Source organism: Numenius arquata, unplaced genomic scaffold (genome assembly GCF_964106895.1).
Source record: "Numenius arquata unplaced genomic scaffold, bNumArq3.hap1.1 HAP1_SCAFFOLD_1377, whole genome shotgun sequence".
Lineage (NCBI taxonomy): Eukaryota > Metazoa > Chordata > Aves > Charadriiformes > Scolopacidae > Numenius > Numenius arquata.
Genome location: NW_027415296.1, coordinates 614 through 20943, shown reverse-complemented (window position 1 = coordinate 20943; position 20330 = coordinate 614). Strand labels below are relative to the sequence as shown.

Here is a 20330-nt window from a genome sequence, read left to right as displayed (position 1 = left end):
TAACTCTGCCCCAAGCCCCACCCCTTCCCCTTAACCCCACCCCAAGCCCCATCCCTTCCTGTAACTCCGCCCCAAGCCCCACCCCTTCCCTTAACCCGCCCCCAAGCCCCATCCCTTCCTGTAACCCCACCCCAAGCCATACCCCCCTCCCCTTAACCCCACCCCCAAGCCCCACCCCCTCCCCTTGACTCCACCCTCAAGCCCCACCCCTTCCTGTAACTCCACCCCCAAGCTCCACCCTGTCCCCCCTTGAAACCCCTTCCCGAGCCCCTCCCCCGAAGCCCCGCCCCCTCCCCGTGGCCCCGCCCCTCACCGGAAGCGGGGGGTGGGGGTGTAGGGGGGGGGCTGCCAGCTGAGCCCCTTGGTGAGCAGCTTGGTGAGGGCGGAGGCGGTGGCGCGGGCGGCGGGGGTGGGGGCGGGGGCGGCGGCGGCCGCGTGGTGGCTACGGCGCTGCCGCACGGGCGAGCCCACGCACAGCTTGACCAGGAGCCCAAAGAGCTCGGCCAGCGCCCGGCCCAGCCGCGAGGAGGCTGCCAAAAGGGAAGGGGGGGGGAGGGGGGGGACACACACGTTAGTCACCCCCAAAAATAGGGGGGGGATACACACACACACACACACACCCCCCAACATGGAGGGACACACAACCCCCCCCAAACGGGCCGGGCCACCATCTCCGGGGGCTCCCGAAATTTAGCACCCCAATCTTCGGGGACCCCCCCCACATCCAGCACCCAACACCCTGGGGACCCCCAAACCACAGGGACCCCAAAACCCAGCACCCAATTTTTGGGGACCGACCCCAAAAATCCAGCACCCAACCTTTGGGGACCCCCCCACATCCACCACCCAACACCCTGGGGACCCCAAAACCCAGCACCCAACCTTTGGGGACCCCCCCCACATCCAGCACCCAACCTTTGGGGACCCCAAACCACAGGGACCCCAAAACCCAGCACCCAATTTTTGGGGACCCCCCCCCACATCCAGCACCCAACACCCTGGGGACCCCAAAACCCAGCACCCAACCTTTGGGGACCCCCCCCACATCCACCACCCACCACTCTGGGGACCCCAAAACCCAGCACCCAACCTTTGGGGACCCCCCCACATCCAGCACCCAACACCCTGGGGACCCCCAAACCACAGGGACCCCAAAACCCAGCACCCAGTTTTTGGGGACCCCCCCCCCCACACCTGCCCCAGTACCCAACGACCCTGGGGACCCCCAAACCACAGGGACCCCCAAAACCCAGCACCCAACCTTGGGGACCCCCCCCCACATCCAGCACCCAACACCCTGGGGACCCCCAAGACCAGCCCTTGATCCCAGGGACCCCAAAATCCATCCTTCCCCCCCCTTTTTGGGGACCCCTTCTTCAGGGACCACCCTGCCCCTTTTTGGGGACCCCCATCCTCCCCGCTTTTGGGGACCCCACTTCCAACCTCCCCTTCTGGGGGACTCTCCTCCCCCTTTTTGGGGACCCCCATCCTCCCCACTTTTGGGGACCTCCACATCCTTTTTTGGGGACCCCCATCCTCCCCACTTTTGGGGACCCCCCCCTCCTTTTTGACCACCCCATGTCCCGCCCCCTTCCCCCATCACCCACCCCCCTCCCCCAGGCTCCGGGGTACCCCAAAACGATTCGGCGGGACCCCACGCTGCTTTTGGGGGGAGGTGACCCTGGGATTTTATTTTTTTTTTGGGGGGGGGGGCCCCCCCCACCCCCCAACACTCACCGGAGAGCAGGGGCTTGATCTGCTTGATGCGGGCGGCCATGGCGGGGGTGATCTTGGCCTTGGCCTTGGGGTCGGCGGCGCTGGGCTCGTCCGTCTCCATGGGGGCCAGCGCCTCCCCCTCCAGCCCCATCCCCTCCAGCAGCCCCTGCGCCGGGGGGGGGGTCGCTGCCCCCCGCCCCTTCCGCGTCGCCCTCTGCAAGGAAGGGGGGGGGGGGGGGAGAGGAAGGGAGCACCCCCACAGTGCTGTGACACCCCCACAAACAGCTTCTGCCCCCGGAGGACCTCCCAAAGACCCCCCATTCTCCTTAAGGACCCCCCCCCTTCCCACTAAGGGCCCCCTTTAAAGACAAACCCCCCTTCGCCCTAAGGACCCCCCTCCCAAAGACCCCCCCCTTCCCCTTAAGACCCCTTTTAAAGACCCCCCCTTCCCCCTAAACCCCCCAAAGACCCCCCCCTTCCCCCTAAAGAGCCTCCTTTGCCCAAAAGACATCCCCCCCCCCCCCCCCCGAAAAAAAACCTTCTTATTGAGACCCCCATTTCCCTGAAGGCCCCCCCTTCCCCCTAGAGACCCCCCCGAAACCCCTTTTCCTTAGAGAGCCCCCCTTCTCCTAAAGCCCCCCCCAAAGACTCCCCCTCTTTCCCCCAAAGACCCCCCCAAAAGAGCCCCCCTCCCCTAAACCCCCCCATTCTCCCTAAAGCCTCCTCCAATCCCCATAGAAACCCCCCATATCCCCCCTTTTTCCATTAAAGCCCCCCCCAAAGACCCCCCACCCCCAAACACCCCCCAAGTCACCCCTTCTCCTTGAGATCCCCCCCTTCACCCCAAAGACCCCCCCCAAAAAGTCCCCCTCCCCTAAACCCCCCCATTCTCCCTAAAGCCCTCCCCCGATCCCCCCTAGAAACCCTCAAAACCTCCATTTTTCCACTAAAAGCCCCCCCCCCGACCCCCTCCCCACCCCTATAGACACACCCCCCCCCCCACCAAAAAACCTACCTGCCCTCTTGCCCCCCTGGGGGGGGCTGGGCGCTGCCTTCTCCTCCTTGGGCACCAGCTTCTGCATGTCGGCCTGCCCGAACTCACACCCTGGGGGGAGGCTGGGGGGGGGGCAAAAATGGGGGGTCACTGGGGTCCCCCATGCTTGGGGGGGAGGGGGGAAGGGCTCCTCAGCACCCCCCAAGAGCCCCCCGGGACTCAACGTGGGAGGGAAACAGACACGCACACCCCCCCTCTATTTATTGGGGGGGCTGGAGGCTGCACCCCACTTCCCAGTGCCCCCCCCCCCAATCCTCCCCAGCTCCCCCCAAATCCTCTTCAACCCCCACCCCCACCCCAAAATCCTCCCCATCCTCCCTGAGTGCTCCCCAGCCCCCCAAAATCCTTTTCGCCCCCTCCCCCAAATCCTCCCCAGACCCCCCCCATCTTCCCTAAGTCCTCCCCAGTCCCCCCCAAATCCTCCCCAGCCCCCCAGCCCCCCCAAAATCCTCCTCAGACCCCCCAAAATCCTGCCCAGCCCCCCTAAAGATCCTCCCTAAGTGCTCCTCAGCCCCCCAAAATCCTCCTCGGACCCCCCCATCCTCCCTGAGTCCTCCCCAGCCCCCCAAAGATCCTCCCTGAGTCCTCCCCAGCCCCCCAAAATCCTTTTCACCCCCCCAATCCTCCTCAGACCCCCCCCATCCTCACTGAGTCCTCCTCAGCCCCCCAAAATCCTTTTCAACCCCCCCAAATTCTCCTCAGACCCCCGAGTGCTCCCCAGCCCCCAAAAATCTTCCCCGGACCCCTCAAAGATCTTCCCTGAGTGCTCCCCAGCCCCCCAAAATCCTTTTCACCCCCCCAAATTCTCCTCAGACCCCCCCCATCCTCCCTGAGTCCTCCCCAGCCCCACCAAATCCTTTTCAACCCCCCCCAAAATCTTCCCCAGCCCCCCAAAGATCCTCCCTGAGTGCTCCCCAGCCCAAATCCTTTTCGACCCCCCCCAAAATCTTCCCCAGCTCCCCCAAAGATCCTCCCTGAGTCCTCCCCAGCCCAAATCCTTTTCGATCCCCCCCAAAATCTTCCCCAGCCCCCCAAAGATCCTCCCTGAGTCCTCCCCAGCCCCCCAAAATCCTTTTCAACCCCCCCAAATCTTCCCCGGACCCCTCAAAGATCCTCCCTGAGTGCTCCCCAGCCCCCCCCCGGAGCCCCCCCCACCCCATACCTGTTTGGGGTGCAGAGGGAGAGGAGGACGGTGCTCTCCCAGACCAGGGAGCAGTAGAGCTGACTCAGTTTCCCCAAGACGCTCAGCCCCAACTGGGAGCCCCACTGGTTCACCGAGATGGCCCGGATCTCGCTCTGGGGCGGGGGGAGGATGGAGACAAGAAGTGATGAACCCCCCTCAAAAAACGCTGTCTCTGTGTGTGTCCCCCCCCAACAAAAAAAAAAAAAAAGAAGGAATTGGGGGGACACGGTCCGCCTTTACCTGCCCCACGCGGCACGTGTGGACGAACATCATGATGTAGGCGTGAGCGGCGGTGAGGGCGTGCAGCAGGGGGGTGGCCTGGGCGGAGAGGGTGGCGTCGGGGACGCTGCCGGCCCCCGCCAGCTCCCGCAGCAGCACCGACCCCCCCGGGGCCTCGATGGGGCGGTGCAGGGGCTCCAGCGCAGACAGCACCCCCTCCAGCTGCAGCAGCCCCTCCTGCAGCACCTTGGGCTCGTGCGACAGCGTCTGGGGGAGAAAGTAAAAATCCGGGAGAGAAAATTCAAAATCTGGGAGAGAAAATTCAAAATCGGACAAAAAACCAGAAATCGGGGAGAGAAAATTCAAAATCAGACAGAAAACAGAAATCGGGGAGAGAAAATTCAAAATCCGTGAGAGAAAATTCAAAATCAGACAGAAAACAGAAATCGGGGAGAGAAAATTCAAAATCCGGGAGAGAAAATTCAAAATCCGGGAGAGAAAATTCAAAATCAGACAGAAAACAGAAATCGGGGAGAGAAAATTCAAAATCCGGGAGAGAAAATTCAAAATCAGACAGAAAACAGAAATCGGGGAGAGAAAATTCAAAATCGGACAGAAAACAGAAATCGGGGAGAGAAAATTCAAAATCAGGGAGAGAAAATTCAAAATCCGGGAGAGAAAATTCAAAATCAGACAGAAAACAGAAATCGGGGAGAGAAAATTCAAAATCGGGGAGAGAAAATTCAAAATCAGACAGAAAACAGAAATCGGGGAGAGAAAATTCAAAATCGGACAGAAAACAGAAATCGGGGAGAGAAAATTCAAAATCAGGGAGAGAAAATTCAAAATCCGGGAGAGAAAATTCAAAATCCGGGAGAGAAAATTCAAAATCAGACAGAAAACAGAAATCGGGGAGAGAAAATTCAAAATCTGCGAGAGAAAATTCAAAATCAGACAGAAAACAGAAATTGGGGAGAGAAAATTCAAAATTCAGGAGAGAAAATAAAAATCGAGAAGAGAAAATTCAAAATTCGGGAGAGAAAATTCAAAATTCGGGGGAGAAATAAAAATCAGAGAAAGAAAATTCAAAATTGCGGGAGAAAATTCAAAGTCAGGGGAGAAAAAATAAAAATTGAGGAGAGAAAATTCAAAACCGAGGAGAGAAAATTCAAAACCGGGGAGTAAAAAGTCAAAGTCGGGGGAGAGAAAATTCAAAATTGAGGAGAAAAAAAATCGTGCAGAGAAAATTCAAAATTCAGGGGAGAAAATTCAAAGTCGGGGGAGAAAAAATAAAAATTGAGGAGAGAAAAGTCAAAATTGAGGAGAGAAAAGTCAAAATTGAGGAGAGAAAAGTCAAAGTCGGGGGGACAAAATTCAAAGTCGGGGGAGAGAAAACTCAAAATTGAGGAGAGAAAAAAATGGTACAGAGAAAATTCAAAATTCATGAGAGAAAATAAAAAATCAGGAAGAAAAAAATTCAAAATCGGGGGATTTAGATTCAGAATTAGTAGAATTAAGATTTGGAGAGAAGAATTAAAATTCGGAGAGAGAAATTAAAATTTCAAGGCAAATAAAAATGGGTGAAGAAATCAAAATCTGGAGGGAGAAAGAATCAAAACTTGAAGAGGGAAGTCAAAAATTCACCAAACGGAATCAAAATTTGTAGAGAAGAATTAAAGTTTGGAGAGCAATAAAAATTGGTGAAGAAATGAAAATTTGAGGAGAGAAAATTTGAGAGCAATTAAAATTAAAGAGAAGAATCAGAATTTGGGGGAGGGGAATCAAAATCTGGGGGAGGAATTGATTTAAGGAATGAAATAAAAAAGCTGGCAAAAAAAAAAAATTAAATTTTAAAGGGAATTAAAATTCTGGAACAATTAACATTTGGGTGAAAAAGAAATGAAAATTTAGAGATGAAAATTACGGGAGAAAATTAAAATTGAAAAGACAAATCAAAATTTAAAGAGAGACACCCCCCCCATTGACCTCCTCAGGGTCCGTGTCCCCCCCCCAAAGCCCTCATGGGCCTTTTGGGGGTCGTGTCCCCACCCCCCAAGTCTCCATTGACCTTTCAGGTTCTGCCCCCACCCCCAGCCCCTTTTTGCCCCCCCCCTGCCCCATACCAGGATGGATTTGCAGACGCCGGCCACGGCCTGACAAGCGGCGGAGGTGGGGAAGTCGACGGGAAGATTGGGGAGCCCCAAAATGGTGACGAGGGGCCGCAACCCCCGTTGGGCCACGAACTCCTGGCAGTGATCGTCCGTCGTGTTGTTGCTGAGGATGGACTCCACGAATTTCATCTTGGGGGGGCAGGGGGGAAGGAAAAATCAAGAGGTTCAGGGAATTTGGGCTTTGGGGTGTGTGTGTGTGTGTCCCCAAAATCCCAACAACCCCCTAAAGAGGGGGTGAACCCCCTTTTTTTCCTCACCACGTTGAGGATATAGTCCATGAGGGGGATGGGGATGCGCTCCTCCGTGCCCACCACCCTGAAAATCAAAGACGGGGTGACGTTAAGTGGTATGTCCCATCCCCCCCCCACCCCCAAAATGTCCTTTTTTGGGTCCCCCACCCCAAAAAAAAAAAAAGAAAAACAACGCTCACTGCTGGCTGGGCTCGGCCTCGCTCTGTTGGGTAGCGCTGAAGCTCTGCATGGCCTGAACTTCTTCCTCCTCCTCATCCTCGCTGGAGGCTTCTTCGGCGGCGTGGGGGGAGCGGGGAGGGGGGGGCCGCCGCCGTCCCGTCCGCTTTTTGCATGGAGGGCTTCTGGCAGATGTATTTGGGGTCCCGGCCCAGGCTGCAGATCTCCTCTAAAAGCTACAGAACAAGACTTAAATTTTAGGAGGGGGGGGGAGGGGTCTTTAGGGTGGAGGGGGGTGGCCTAAAGGTGTCCCCCCCTCAAAGCTGTCACCTTGATGATGGCAGTGGTGGCGTCCGTCTTGAGGGTAGGTTGGTGCCGCATCAGCTCGTCCACGGCGCTGCCCAGGTTGGAGGCTGTGTCTCCTGTGGGGGTACGGAGAAGGTTTTTATTTGGGGGTGGGGGTGGGGCAAAATAAAGAGAAGCACCCCCTGAGGAAAAAAAAAAATAATAAAATAAAGCAACCAAAATATGTTAAAAGCACAAAAAAAAAAAAAAAAGAGTATTAATTAGATGGTGGAAAGGCTGTGCGTCCCCAAAATGGCGGCGGGGTCACTCTCCCTTGCTGTCTACATGCCCCCCCCCCCCCGCCAAAAAAAGGAGAGGGATCCCCGGAATAAAGACACTCCCCTAAAATAGAAAGAAGACCTTTAAATGCGATAAACCACCACAAAAAACGTGTATTAACGGGACGTCAGCGTGGCTGTGGGTCCCCAAAATGGCGGTGGGGGCCCTCTCCTCATGTCCCTTTTGCTGTCTATGTGTCCCCCCCCCGCTGAAAAAAGGAGGGGTGGTCCCCAAAATAAATAGCCCAAGAAAGGAAAAAAAAGCAGCACCCTAAATGTGTTAAGGAACCCCAAAATGTGATAAAATGCCCCCAAAAAGCTGTATTAATGGGATGATGCCCCAAAACGGCAGCAGGGTCCCCCTCCCGGCATCCTCCTTGTTGTTTATGCAGCCCCCGCCCCCCCCCCGCTGAAAAGAGCAGGGAGGGGACACCCAAAATAAAGAGAAAAGCACCCCCCAAAGAAAAAAGGATCACCCCAAAAAAACAAAAATAAGCACTGTAAATGTCGTGAACACACAAAAAATAGTCTATTGATGGGACAGTGGCACAGCCGTGGGTCCCCAAAACGGCGGTTGCGTCTCTCTCGTGGCATCCTCCTTGTTGTCTGTGGGCTCCCCCAGCTAAAAAAGGCAGGAGGAGCTTCCAAAAAAAGAAACCCCCCCCAAAAAATAAAAAGCAGCACTCTAAATGTCATAAACACCCTAAAAACCCCAGCGTGTTGAGGGGATGGGAGGGGGGCTGTGGGTCCTCAAAATGGCGGCGGGGTTTCTCTCACGGCATCCCCTTGTTGTCTATGTGGGAACTCCCCCCCCCCCCAAGAAAAAGAAGGGGGGATCCCCAAAAAAAAAGAGAAACCCCCCCCAAAAATAAAAAAGCAGCACCCTCAATATCATAAAACGCTCTAAAAACCAGTGTGTTGAGGGGATGGTGGTGGGGCTGTGGGTCCTCAAAATGGCGGCGGGGTTTCTCTCACGGCATCCCCTTGTCTATGTGGGAACTCCCCCCCCCAAAAAAAAGAAGGGGGGATCCCCAAAAAAAGAGACACCCCCCCCAAAAATAAAAAAGCAGCACCCTCAATGTCATAAAACGCTCTAAAAACCAGTGTGTTGAGGGGATGGTGGTGGGGCTGTGGGTCCTCAAAATGGCGGCGGGGTTTCTCTCAGGGCTATGACACGGCTCCTCCCCAGAAAATCAAGCCCCAACCCAAAAGAAGTCGTGTCCCCCCCCCCCCCAAAAAAGCGAATCGTTGTCATCCCGCCCCCCCCCGCAGCCATCTCACCGAGGGGGTCGGAGCTGCGGCGGCGCCTCATGGCGGGCAGGTAATCCGGGGAGAGGAGGACTTTGAAGAGCCTCTCGAAGGGTTGGCACTGGACGAAGGACTGCAGGCCCCGGGCGTTGAGGCAAAGGGCACTGAAAACGTTGGGTAAGGAACCCAAAACCTCCCGGGTGGCGGGTACCTCAATTTAAAAAAAAAATAAAATATATATATATATATATATATATAGAATCATAGAATCATCCAGGTTGGAAGAGATCCTTGGGACCATCGAGTCCAACCATCTACCCTACTCTATAAAGTTCTCCCCTACACCGTATCCCCCAACACCACATCTAAATGTCTCTTAAACACATCCAGGGATGGCGACTCAACCCCCTCCCTGGGCAGCCCCTTCCAGTGTCCGACCACTCGTTCTGTGAAAAATTCTTTCCTAATGTTCAGTCTAAACCCACCCTGCTGGAGCTTGAAGCCGTTCCCTCTCGTTCTGTCATTAATTACCTGCGAGAAGAGACCAGCACCAACCTCTCTACAGTGTCCTCTCGAGTAGTTGTAGAGAGTGAGGAGGTCTCCCCTCAGCCTCCTCTGCCTCAAACTAAACAGTCCCAGCTCCCTCAATCCTTCTTCCTACGATTTATTCTCCAGCCCCTTCACCAGCTCCGTTGCCCTCCTCTGCGCCCGCTCCAGCACCTCCATATCCCTCTTGGATTGAGGTGCCCAAAACCGGACACGACGCTCCAGGTGTGGCCTCACCAGTGCTGAGCACAGGGGGACAATCGCCTCCCTGCTTCTGCTGGTCACGCTGTCTCTAACACGAGCCAGGATGCCACCTTGGCCACCTGGGCACACTGCCGGCTCCTATTCAGCCGCTTGTCAATCAGAACCCCCAGGTCTCCTTCTTCCAGGTGGTTTTCCAACCACGTTTCCCCAAGCCTGTAGCGACGCACGGGGTTGTTGTGGCCCAAGCGCAGAACCCGGCACTTGCCCTTGTTGAAACTCACACCGTTGACGTCGACCCAACGCTCCAATCTATCTAAGTCTCTCCGTAGAGCTTCCCTAATCCTCCTGGGAATCAACGCTCCCGCTTAACTTGGTGTCATCCGCGAACTTGTTGATGATACACCCCGTGTCCTTATCGAGATCGTCAATAAAGACGTTAAACAGAAATGGTCCTAACGCTGAGCCCTGAGGCACGCCGCTCGTGACCGGCCGCCAGCTGGATTTCAATCCATACCATATAATGGATATAAGGGGACGGAAAGCGCCACGAGGGATAATAAAGGTTTTTTTTTTTTTTCGGGTGGAAAAAAAAACTCACGTCTTTGATGAGGAGAGCGTGGAGCATGACGTCGGTGAGGCCGTTGTCCTGCAGGGAGGAGAGCAGCGAAGGCTCCTGGAACACGAAGACCGTCACCACCTCGGTCGCTGCGGCGGGAGGAGAAGGACTGAGGACGAGGGGGGACCAGGAGACGAAACACCACCCCACCCCCCCAAAAAAAAAAAAAAAAAACCCCAAAACCCATCCAGCGGGGTTTTGTTTTGTTCGGTTTTTTGTTGGTTTTGGTTTTTTTTAGCGCCGCTCACCCAGGAGGAAGAGGGAAGGGCCGTAATATTCGGCGTTGCTGATGATGTGCTTCAAGGAGGTGGGGAGCGAGCCGTCCATCACTTGGGTTTTTGAAGCAAAACGGGCAAAAAAAAATAGTTAAGGGGGTGTCGGGGTGTTGCCCCCCCCCTTCTCCTGTCCCCCGAGGTCGGGGGAGGGGCACACACACACACACATGAGGTGGGGACGCTCACCGTGGCGGATGCCGTCGGAGAAAGCGGGATCTTGGATGGCTTTTTTGAGGAAATTCAGCATGGATTTGAGCAAGGCGGCGCGTTGGGGGATGCACTGGACTCCTGAGGGGGTAGAAGGTTGAGGGGGACACACACAGAGGGGTGTGAGCCACCCCCAGGGTGTCCCCCAAAACGGAGGGGACACACACACACACACACACACACACGACACGATGGAGGTGGCACCTACCGCCGCGTGGGGAGGAGGAGGTGACGGCGACGGCGGCGCTGGTGGTGGGGATGGCGGCGTTGGCCGACGGCGCCGGATCCGACCGGGCTTCGGTGGAAGGACCCGGGCTGCTCTCCATGGCCACGTCGGTCACTGCGGGGGTGACGGTGACAAAGACGGGGTGAGGAGTGACGTTGCCGGGGGGCAGACCCTCGTTGCCCTCCGTCTCCTCACCCTCCATGTCCGTCTCCATCTCCTCCCCCTCGGGGACGACGGCGGCGGCGGCGGCCGCCGGGGGACGCTGCACCTTGGGCTTGATGACGAAGGGACACTCCCGGCGGCACAGGTCCACCTCGTGCTGCGGGGAGGGAGGGAAGAAGAGGCTCAGCACCCCAAAATGGCACCCCAAAAAGGTCCTCGGTACCCCAAAAATGGGCTGAGGCACCCCAAAACGGCTCTCAAGCACCCCAAAAATGGGTTGAGGTACCCCAAAATGGCTTTCAGCGCTCCAAAAATGGGTTGAGACACCCTAAAAAAGGGTTGAGGTACCCCAAAATGGCCCTCAAGCACCCCAAAAATGGTTGACGTACTCCAAAATGGCTTTCAGCACTCCAAAAATGGCCATCAAGCACCCCAAAAATGGTTGAGGTACCCCAAAATGGCCCTCAGGACCCAACTATGATCCTCAGCACCCCAAAAACGGGTTGAGGTACCCCAAAACGGCTCTCAAGCACGCCAAAAATAGGTTGAGGTACCCCAAAATAGCTTTCAGCGCTCCAAAAATGCGTTGAGACACCCCAAAAATGGGCTGAGGTACCCCAAAATGGCCCTCGGTGCCCTAAAAAAGGGTTGAGGTACCCCAAAATGGCCCTCAAGCACCCCAAAAATGGTTGACGTACCCCAAAATGGCCCTCAGGACCCAACTATGGTCCTCAGCACCCCAAAAATGGGTTGAGGTACCCCAAAATGGCCCTCAGGACCCCACAATGGCCCTCAGCACCCCAAAAACGGGTTGAGGTACCCCACAATGGCCCTCAGCACCCCAAAAATGGGCTGAGGCACCCCAAAATGGTTCTCAAGCACCCCAAAAATGGGCTGAGGCACCCCAAAATGGCCCTCAAGCACCCCCAAAAAAGGGCTTCAAGCACCCCGAAATAGGCCCTCAGAGCCACAAAAAGGCCTCTAGCACCCCAAAAAAAGCCCTCAAGCACCCCTCAAAAGGCCCTCAATACACAAAGAGCCCTCAAGAAGCCAGAGAAGGGTCCCTCAGCACCCTAAAAAACACCCCCAACAAGCCCCAGGCACCCCAAAAAGACCCTCAATACATGAAAAAGGACCCTCGAGAACCCAGAAACGGGTCCCTCAACACCCTAAAAAAAATCCCCCAGTACCCCAAAAAGGACCCAAGCACCCCAAAAAGGACCTTAGACCCATAAAAACAGTCCTAGCGCTACAAAAAGTGCCTCAATACGTGAAAAATGGCCCTCAAGAACCCAGAAAGGGGACCCTCAGCACCCTAAAAAAGACCCCCCAGCACCCCGAAAAGGCCCCAGGCACCCCAAAACGGACCCCAGCACCCCAAAATGGACCCCAGCACCCCAAAAAGTGCCTCAATACATGAAAAATGACCCTCAAGAACCCAGAAAGGGGTCCCTCGGCACCCTAAAGAGACCCCCAACACCTCAAAAAGGACCCCCAGACCCACAAAAAGGGCCCTAGCACCCCAAAAAGGCCCTCAATACATGAAAAATGGCCCTCAACAACCCAGAAATGGGTCTCTCAACACCCTAAAAAAAGACCCCCAGCACCCCAAAAAGACCCCAGGCACCCCAAAAAGGACCCCCAGACCCACAAAAAGGTCCTCAATACGTGAAAAATGGCCCTCAAGAACCCAGAAATGGGTCTCTCAACACCCTAAAAAAAGACCCCCAGCACCCCAAAAAAGCCCCAGGCACCCCAAAAAGGACCCCCAGACCCACAAAAAGGGCCCCAGCACCCCAAAAAGGCCCTCAATGCATGAAAAATGGCCCTCAAGAACCCAGAAAGAGGTCCCTCAGCACCCTAAAAAAGACCCCCAGCACCCCAAAAAAGCCCCAGGCATCCCAAAAAGGACCCCCAGACCCACAAAAAGGCCCTCAATACGTGAAAAATGGTCCTCAAGAACCCAGAAACGCGTCCCTCGGCACCCTAAAGAAGACCTTCAATACCACATTAAGACCCCAGGCACCCCAAAAAGGACCCCAAGCACCCCCAAAAAAAAGCGGTGGGCCGCTACCTCGAGGCGGTAGATGAAGATGGAGAGGCCGCTGTGGGACTGGAAGGCCGCCATGTCCAGGTTGGTGATGAGGTCCACCACCCGCACCGCCCGGGTGACGAAGGTGATCTGGTCCTGCTCGTCCCCCAGGAATTTGATCACCTTTTTTTTTTTTTTTGGGGGGGGGGGGGGGGGGAGGAAGGAGGCGCATTTAAGAAATCTTTAAATCGTTTTTAAATCAAAAGCAAGGTGGTTTTGGCGGGGGGGAGGGGGGGGAATTCACCTTTAGAAGAGCTTCCATCATGCCGCAGGAGACCAAGGCCTCGCCGCCGGCGTCGTAACTGGCCAAGTGGTAGAGGAAGGAGAAGAGGGCGGTGGCGAACTGGTGGGGATAGGGCTCCATGGAGGGGTCTGGGGGGGGGGAAGGGAGGGAGGGGGGCGCAGGAAGGCGTTAGGGGGGGGGAGGAAATAATACCCTTCCAATACCAACCCTCCTCCCCCTTTTTGGGGTTTTCCTCCACCCACCGATCATGGCTTGGATGCAATTTCGGACTAAAACGGGTAAAAAACCGTGGTAGGAAGCGGTTCCGGTGCAATCGATGATGCTGCTGAGTTTGGGGGTTCGCTCCAGGTGGACGATGGAAGTCAGGGTGCGCAGGGAAGCCGCCTTGATGTCCTGGAGGAGGGGAGGGTTAAAGTGGGACACACACACACACACATATTGCTTTTGGGGGGGGGGGGGGGAGGGCGGGACAGGTTATTTTGGGGGTGCTCCTCACCATCAGCTGTTTGTCAGTGATTTGGAGGACGTCGACCAACTCCTCGATGAGGCCGTTGTAGAGGATGCTGTTGGCCGACTCCTGCAAGGCGTTGGAGTAAACTGCTCCCCCCCAAAAAAAAAAAAAAACAAAAAAACAAAAAAAGAGGAGGGAGTGGAGATGGCGTCACTTCATAAAACACCCCCAAAACCCCACCGCCTCTTTCGTTAATTCCTTAAAATACCCCCTTAATTGATTTAAGGCCAGGCCGTACCCAAAATGGAGATGGCGTGGAGCCGGGCTTGCACGGCTTGGAGTCGCTTCTTGTGGTTGGAGAAGCCGTGGGCCAGGCGGATGTGGGTGAAGAGGAGCATCTGTTGGAAGCAGGGGGGAAGAAGGATTTGGGGGGGGGGGGGGGGAGGGAGGGTGTCAGAGAGGATTTGAGGCGAGGAGGGGGGGGGGTCACGGTGCCCCCCAAACCCCCCCCCCCCCCCCAAGCCCGGCACTCGCCTGCTTGTCTTTGGGGATGCTGTACATCTTGGTGAGGGACTCCATGATCTCCGAGGGGCTCTCTGAGATCTTTTTATTTGGGGGGGGGGGCCAAGAAAAATTGGGGTAAAAAAATAAAAAATTAGGTGCGCAGAATAAAAATTGGAACGGGAGAGGGCTGGGGAGAGGGCTGGGGAGGGGGGGGACCCGATCAAAGCAGGGCCCCCCCCCCCCCCAAATTGCTGCCACCCCCCAATTGCTGCCACCCCCCCTCCCCAAAGCTCACCTTGTCCAGCTGCTCGATGTGGATGTAGTGCAGGGTGGTGCTGGTGGCCTGTGGAGGGGGGGGGGGTGTGTGTTAAGGGGGAGCCCCCCCAGATTTTTGGGGCCCCCCCCCTACCCCCCAAAGTGTCCCCTTGTCACTCACCCGCTTGTCCACCTTCACCTCGACGCCCGGCTCCGCGTAGAACTCGAAGTGGAGGGTGGTGGCGCTGGGGGGGTACTTCTGCGAGGGGGGGACACACACACGGGGTGAATGGGGAGGGGACAGCGGTGTCCCCCCCCCTGAGGGGGTGGGGGGTGGGTGTTTGGGGACGCAGGGGACACGGGAAGGGTGACAGAGTGGGGTTTGGGGAGAGGACGAGGGGGACAGGGTCGGGTTTGGGGACACGGAGGGGTGACAGGATGGGGCCCGGGGACACAAAAAAGGTGACAAAGTCGGGTTCGGGGACACCAGGACACGGCAGGGGTGACAGAGTGGGGTTTGGGGACAGGACAAGGGGGACAGGGTTGGGTCTGGGGACACAAAAAGGGTGACACACTCGGATCTGGGGACACCAGGACACAGGAAGGGTGACAGGATCAGGTTTGGGGACACAGAGGGGTGACAGAATCGGGTTTGGGGACACCAGGACACGGGAGGGGTGACAGAGTGGGGTTTGGGGACAGGACAAGGGGGACAGGGTTGGGTCTGGGGACACAAAAAGGGTGACACACTCGGGTCTGGGGACACCAGGACACAGGAAGGGTGACAGGATCAGATTTGGGGACACAGAGGGGTGACAGAATCGGGTTTGGGGACACAAAAAGCGTGACAGACGTGTCTGGGGACACCAGGACACAGGAAGGGTGACAGGATCAGATTTGGGGACACAGAGGGGTGACAGAATCAGGTTTGGGGACACAAAAAGCGTGACAGACGGGTTTGGGGACACCAGGACACAGGAGGGGTGACAGGTCTGGGTTTGGGGACACTAGAAGGGTGACATGATGGGGCCCAGGGACACCAGGACACAGGATGGGTGACAGGATGGGGCCTGGGGTCACCTGTGGGAACACTACGACAGGGAAGGGGGGACAGGATTGGGTTTGGGGACACAAAAAGGGTGACAAGATGGTGTTTGGGGACAGCAGGACGTGGGAGGGGGTGACAGAAAGGGACCCCAGGAAGCAGCAAGGGTGACAGAACGTTGTTGGGGGACACTGGAGGTGACAAGGGGACACAGGACGGTGTTGGGGGGCTCTGTGACACGACAGGGAGATACAGGACAGGTTTGGGACCCCCAGAACGTGACAGGAGGGGGCAGGACACTGTTGGGGACCCCAGGCCATCCTGAGGGGACACAGGATGGTGTTGGGGGACCCCAGGACGCGATGAGGGGACACAGAACAACACAGAGAGCACCCCAAAACATGAAAAGAGGCCACAGAACGGCGTCGGGGGACCCCGGGATGTGACAGGAGGACACAGGACAATGTTGGGGACCACCAGGGCACCCCCAGGGGACACGGGGTAGCTTTGGGGGACCCCAGGATGGCACTGGGGGACCCTGAAGGGGAGCAGAACGGTGTCGGGGGACCCCGAGACACGGCGGGGGGGGGGAACAGGAGAGTGTTGGGAACTCCAGGATGGGACAAGGGGACACAGGACAATGTTGGGGACCCCAGGACAGTGTTGGGGGCCACCAGGGCACCCCCAGGGGACACGGGGTGGCTTTTGGGGACCCCAGGATGGCACTGGGGGACCCTGAGGGGGAGCAGAACCGTGTTGGGGGACCCCGAGACATAACGGGGGGGGGACCAGGAGAGTATTGGGGACCCCAGGATGTGACAAGGGGACACAGGACAGTGCTGGGGACCCCAGGACAGTATCAGAGGTCCCGAGGGGACACAGGGTGGCTTCGGGGGACCCCCAGATGGCACTGGGGGACCCTAAGGGGGAGCAGAACAGCATCGGGGGACCCTGAGACCCGGCAGGGGGGGGAACAGGAGACTGTTGGGGACCCCAGAATGCGACAAGGGGACACAGGACAATGTTGGGGACCCCAGGACAGTGTCGGGGGCCACCAGGGCACCCCCAGTGGACACGGGGTGGCTTTGAGGGACCCCCAGACGGCACTGGGGGACCCTGAGGGGGAGCAGAACCGAGTTGGGGGACCCTGAGACATAACGGGGGGGACCAGGAGAGTGTTGGGGACCCCAGGATGTGACAAGGGGACACAAGACAGCGTTGGGGACCCCAAGACAGTATCAGGGGTCACCAGTGCACCCCGAGGGGACACAGGGTGGCTTCGGGGGACCCCTAGATGGCACTGGGGGACCCTGAGGGGGAGCAGAACCGAGTTGGGGGACCCCGAGACATAATGGGGGGGACCAGGAGAGTGTTGGGGACCCCAGGATGTGACAAGGGGACACAAGACAGCGTTGGGGACCCCAAGACAGTATCAGAGGTCACCGGTGCACCCCGAGGGGACACAGGGTGGCTTCGGGGGACCCCCAGATGGCACTGGGGGACCCTGAGGGGGAGCAGAACAGCATCGGGGGACCCTGAGACACGACAGCGGAGGATCAGGAGAGTGTTGGGGACCCCAAGATGTGACAAGGGGACACAGGACAGTGTCGGGGGGACCCCAAAAGGTGACAGAAGCGCCACTCACCAGCATGTGGAGGTCCCGGCAGCACTCGGCCAACCCGAATCCATTCTCTTTCCCGCCCCAACTCTGCGCGGGAGGGAGCCCCGAAAGAAACAACGACAACAAAAAAAAAACCATCAACCCAAACCCCCAGGTGACATTGGGGACGCCCCCCCCAAAAAAAAAAAAAAACAAAACCAACAACCCCAAAAGAAATTGGGGGTTCCCCCTCACCTCAGCCAGGTGCTGGAGGCGGGAAAGGAGGGGACTTCGTTTATCGGAGCCCAAACGAGTGATGTAATTAGAGCGCTTGCTGAAGACGTAGAGGAGGTTGAGCACCGCCAGCACCACTTGCATGTCCGAGGAGGCCAGCAGCGTCGTCAGGTGCTGCGGTGACACCCCAAAAAAAAAAAAAAATGACATTAAGCGACAAGTGACATCCCGTGTGTGTGTGTGTGTGCCCCCCCTCTCCTCCCCAATGAGGTTTTTGGGGTGTCGTTCCCCCCAACCCCGGTACCTCGATGGAGCTGTAGAGGTGGCGGGAGAAGCTGTACTCGATGAGGAGGGCGGTGAAGTTGAGGAGGGCCAGGAGAAGGGCTTTGAGCTGCTCCCGCTCCGGCCGGTCGCAGGCCAACATCCAGGACATGTTCTCCACCGGCCGACCCGCCTCCGCCAGGATCCCGTCGAAACGATCCAGCAGATCCACCCAGTGGTACAGCTCGCACTTTTTTTTTTTGTGTGTGTGGGGGGAGACACAACGATATTCGGAAATGAGACAAACAGCAAACACCCCCCCGCCCCCCCCCCCCGATATCTTCAGGGACCCCCCCACCCCGTTTGAACCCACTAGGTGGGCAGGGGGTTGGGCCCCGGGTCCAATTGAGGCAGGGAAATGGGGTCTTCCCCCCCCCTCCTCCCCCCCCCCCCCCCCCCCCCCAGTATTTTGAGGGAATTGGGGTACCCCCCCTTGGTGTTTTGGGGGGGCCGGAGGTGCCCCCCCTGCTGGTTACGGGGGGCTGTAGGGAAATTGGGGTGTCCCCACAGAGTTTTGAGGGGCTGCGAGGGGAGGGCTTTGGAACCACAGCAGCCCCAGAGTGGTGGGGGGAGCCATAGGAAAATCGGGGTGGTGTCACTTGGGGGGGGCTATGAGGGAATTGGGGTAACCCCCTCAGTGTTTTGGGGGGGCTGGGGGGTGTCCCCTTGGCGTTTTAGGGGAAACTGGGGTGTCCCCACAGAGTTCTGAGGGGAGGGGTTTGGAACCACACCAGCCCCAGGGCAGTGGGGGGACTGGAGAAAAACAGAGGTGTCACTTTTGGGGGGCTATGGGGGAATTGGGGTACCCCACTCGGTATTTTTAGTGGGCTGGGGGGTATCCCCTTGGTGTTTTAGGGGGGCTCTGGGGAAACTGGGGTGTCCCCACAGAGTTTTGAGGAGCTGTGAGGGGAGGGGTTTGGAACCACACCAGCCCCAAGGCAATGGAGAGAACTATAGGCAAATGAGGGGGGTGTCGCTTTCGGGGGGCTATGAAGGAATTGGGGTACCCCCCCTCAGTGTTTTGGGGGCTGGGGGGTGCCCCCCTGCTGGTTATAGGGGGCTCTGAAAAAATTGGGGGGGTCCCCAGAAAGTTTTGGGCTTCTGTGAGAACAGGGGTTTGGAATCACAACGGTCCCAGGACAGGGGGGAAATCGGGGTGCTCCTGGTTGGGGTGGGGGCACTATGGGGGAATTGGGGACCCCCCCCTTGGCGTTTTGGGGGGCTAGAGGCCCCCCCCATTTTAGGGGGGCTGTGGGAAAATTGGGGTGTCCCCCCAGGAGTTTTGGGGCTCTAAAGCCACAGGGTTGAGCTACACCAGCCCTAGAGGAGCCGGGGGGGGGGGGGGGCTACGGGGAAATCAGGGTACCCCTTTTTGGGGGGGGGGGGCTGACGGGGGAATTGGGGTCCCCCCCCGTGGTGCTTGAGGAGGGGGGGCTGTGAGGGAACCGGGGTACCCCTCCGCCAATTTGGGGAGGGGGCCGTGGCAAAATTGGTGTGCAGGCTAAGGAGAAACTGGGGTACCCCCCCCCGCCGTTTTGGGGGCTCCAGAGCACCCTGTGGGGATTGGGGGGGGGGGGGGGGTAAAGCGCCCTGTAAAAAACAGAGAGTCCCCCCCCCCACATTTTAGGGGCGTCCCCTCTAGTTTGGGGGTGCTGCGGGGAAATCGGGGTGCTCCCCCCAACTCCCCCCCTCCCCAGAGCCCTTCACACACACACACAAACTGGGGGCAAACTGGGGGGGACAAACCCCCTCCCCCCACCACCTCGGGGAGACATTTTGGGGGGGGGTTTGGGGTTTTTAGATTTTGGGGTGTTCCCCCCCCCCCCCCCGGCACCTTTCCGATGTTCCATGTCTTGATCTGCTGCAGCTCCACCAGCAGCTGCTCGTCGCCGCACGCCTTCAGCTTCTCGATCAGCGCCCGGCAATCCGCCGGCTGCGAGGACGGGGTGGGGGGGGGGACACACACACACACAACAAATTATCACTTTATATCCCCGTCCCCCCCCCCGCATCCTTTTAAATGACACACGACCCCCCCCCCCCGCCCCGAACCACCCCCCCACCCCGTCCTCACCGCCTCCGTGGGGGTTTTCTTCAGCTTCGTCCGATCCACTTTCATCTTGAGGGGGGGAAGGGGGGGGGGCTGGTCACGCTGGGCCCTGCGGGGTGACACCGTAAGGGGTTATATTTGTGTGTGTCCCCCCCCCCTCGGCGTGGTTTTGGGGGAAGGGGGGGGGGGGGGGAACTCTCTGTCCCGAGGAGCGTCGCGACGGCGGCGGCGGCCGATGACGTCGCGGCCGCTGCCCGAACAATGAATGTGCAAAACCCCGGCCGCGCTCCCCGTGCGTCCCTCTGCGCCGGCTGCGGCTCTCTGTCCCTGGGGCCCGTCCCCGTGTGTGTCCCCCCCCCCCGGGAAAAAAAATTAAACACCCCGTAATTAACACCCAAAGCTTAACGAAGGCAAGCTCGTTAACCCTTTAATTAAACACGCCGTGACGGGCTTCGCCGCCGGCACCCCCCCCTCAGGGTTGTGTTGTGTGTCGTTCCCCCCCCCCCCTCCACCCCGGTAGGGCCGGTTTGGTGACGGTGACGCATCAAATTAGAGGGGGGGGGGGGGAATGGGAACCGGGAGGGGCTTTTGGGGCGTCTTCCCCCTCGGAGAGGGGTATTTCGGGGTGTCCCCCCCCCCAAAAAAAAACCTCTGCAAAAGTCTCCAGTTAAAGGTGG

The 20330-nt window shown here is 57.9% G+C and overlaps 1 protein-coding gene across 1 annotated transcript; it reads right to left on the bottom strand.

Moving 5' to 3' along the window:
- Nucleotides 1-313: 313 nt before the first annotated feature.
- LOC141478586 (E3 ubiquitin-protein ligase HUWE1-like) lies at nt 314-19722 on the bottom strand (the record flags this gene model as incomplete). Its single annotated transcript, XM_074167614.1, is given in 28 exon segments — nt 314-530; nt 1738-1902; nt 2708-2832; nt 3933-4066; nt 4194-4439; nt 6296-6472; nt 6601-6658; nt 6774-6895; nt 6897-6986; nt 7081-7172; nt 8655-8832; nt 9970-10076; nt 10236-10316; nt 10449-10550; nt 10891-11014; nt 12932-13072; nt 13194-13321; nt 13436-13586; nt 13690-13790; nt 13943-14042; nt 14179-14247; nt 14444-14491; nt 14585-14662; nt 17094-17156; nt 17304-17456; nt 17587-17793; nt 19438-19536; nt 19678-19722. Coding segments are annotated over 28 exon segments (3401 nt in total), but the record flags the coding sequence as incomplete, so codon positions are not given.
- Between the last annotated feature and the right edge of the window lie 608 nt (nt 19723-20330).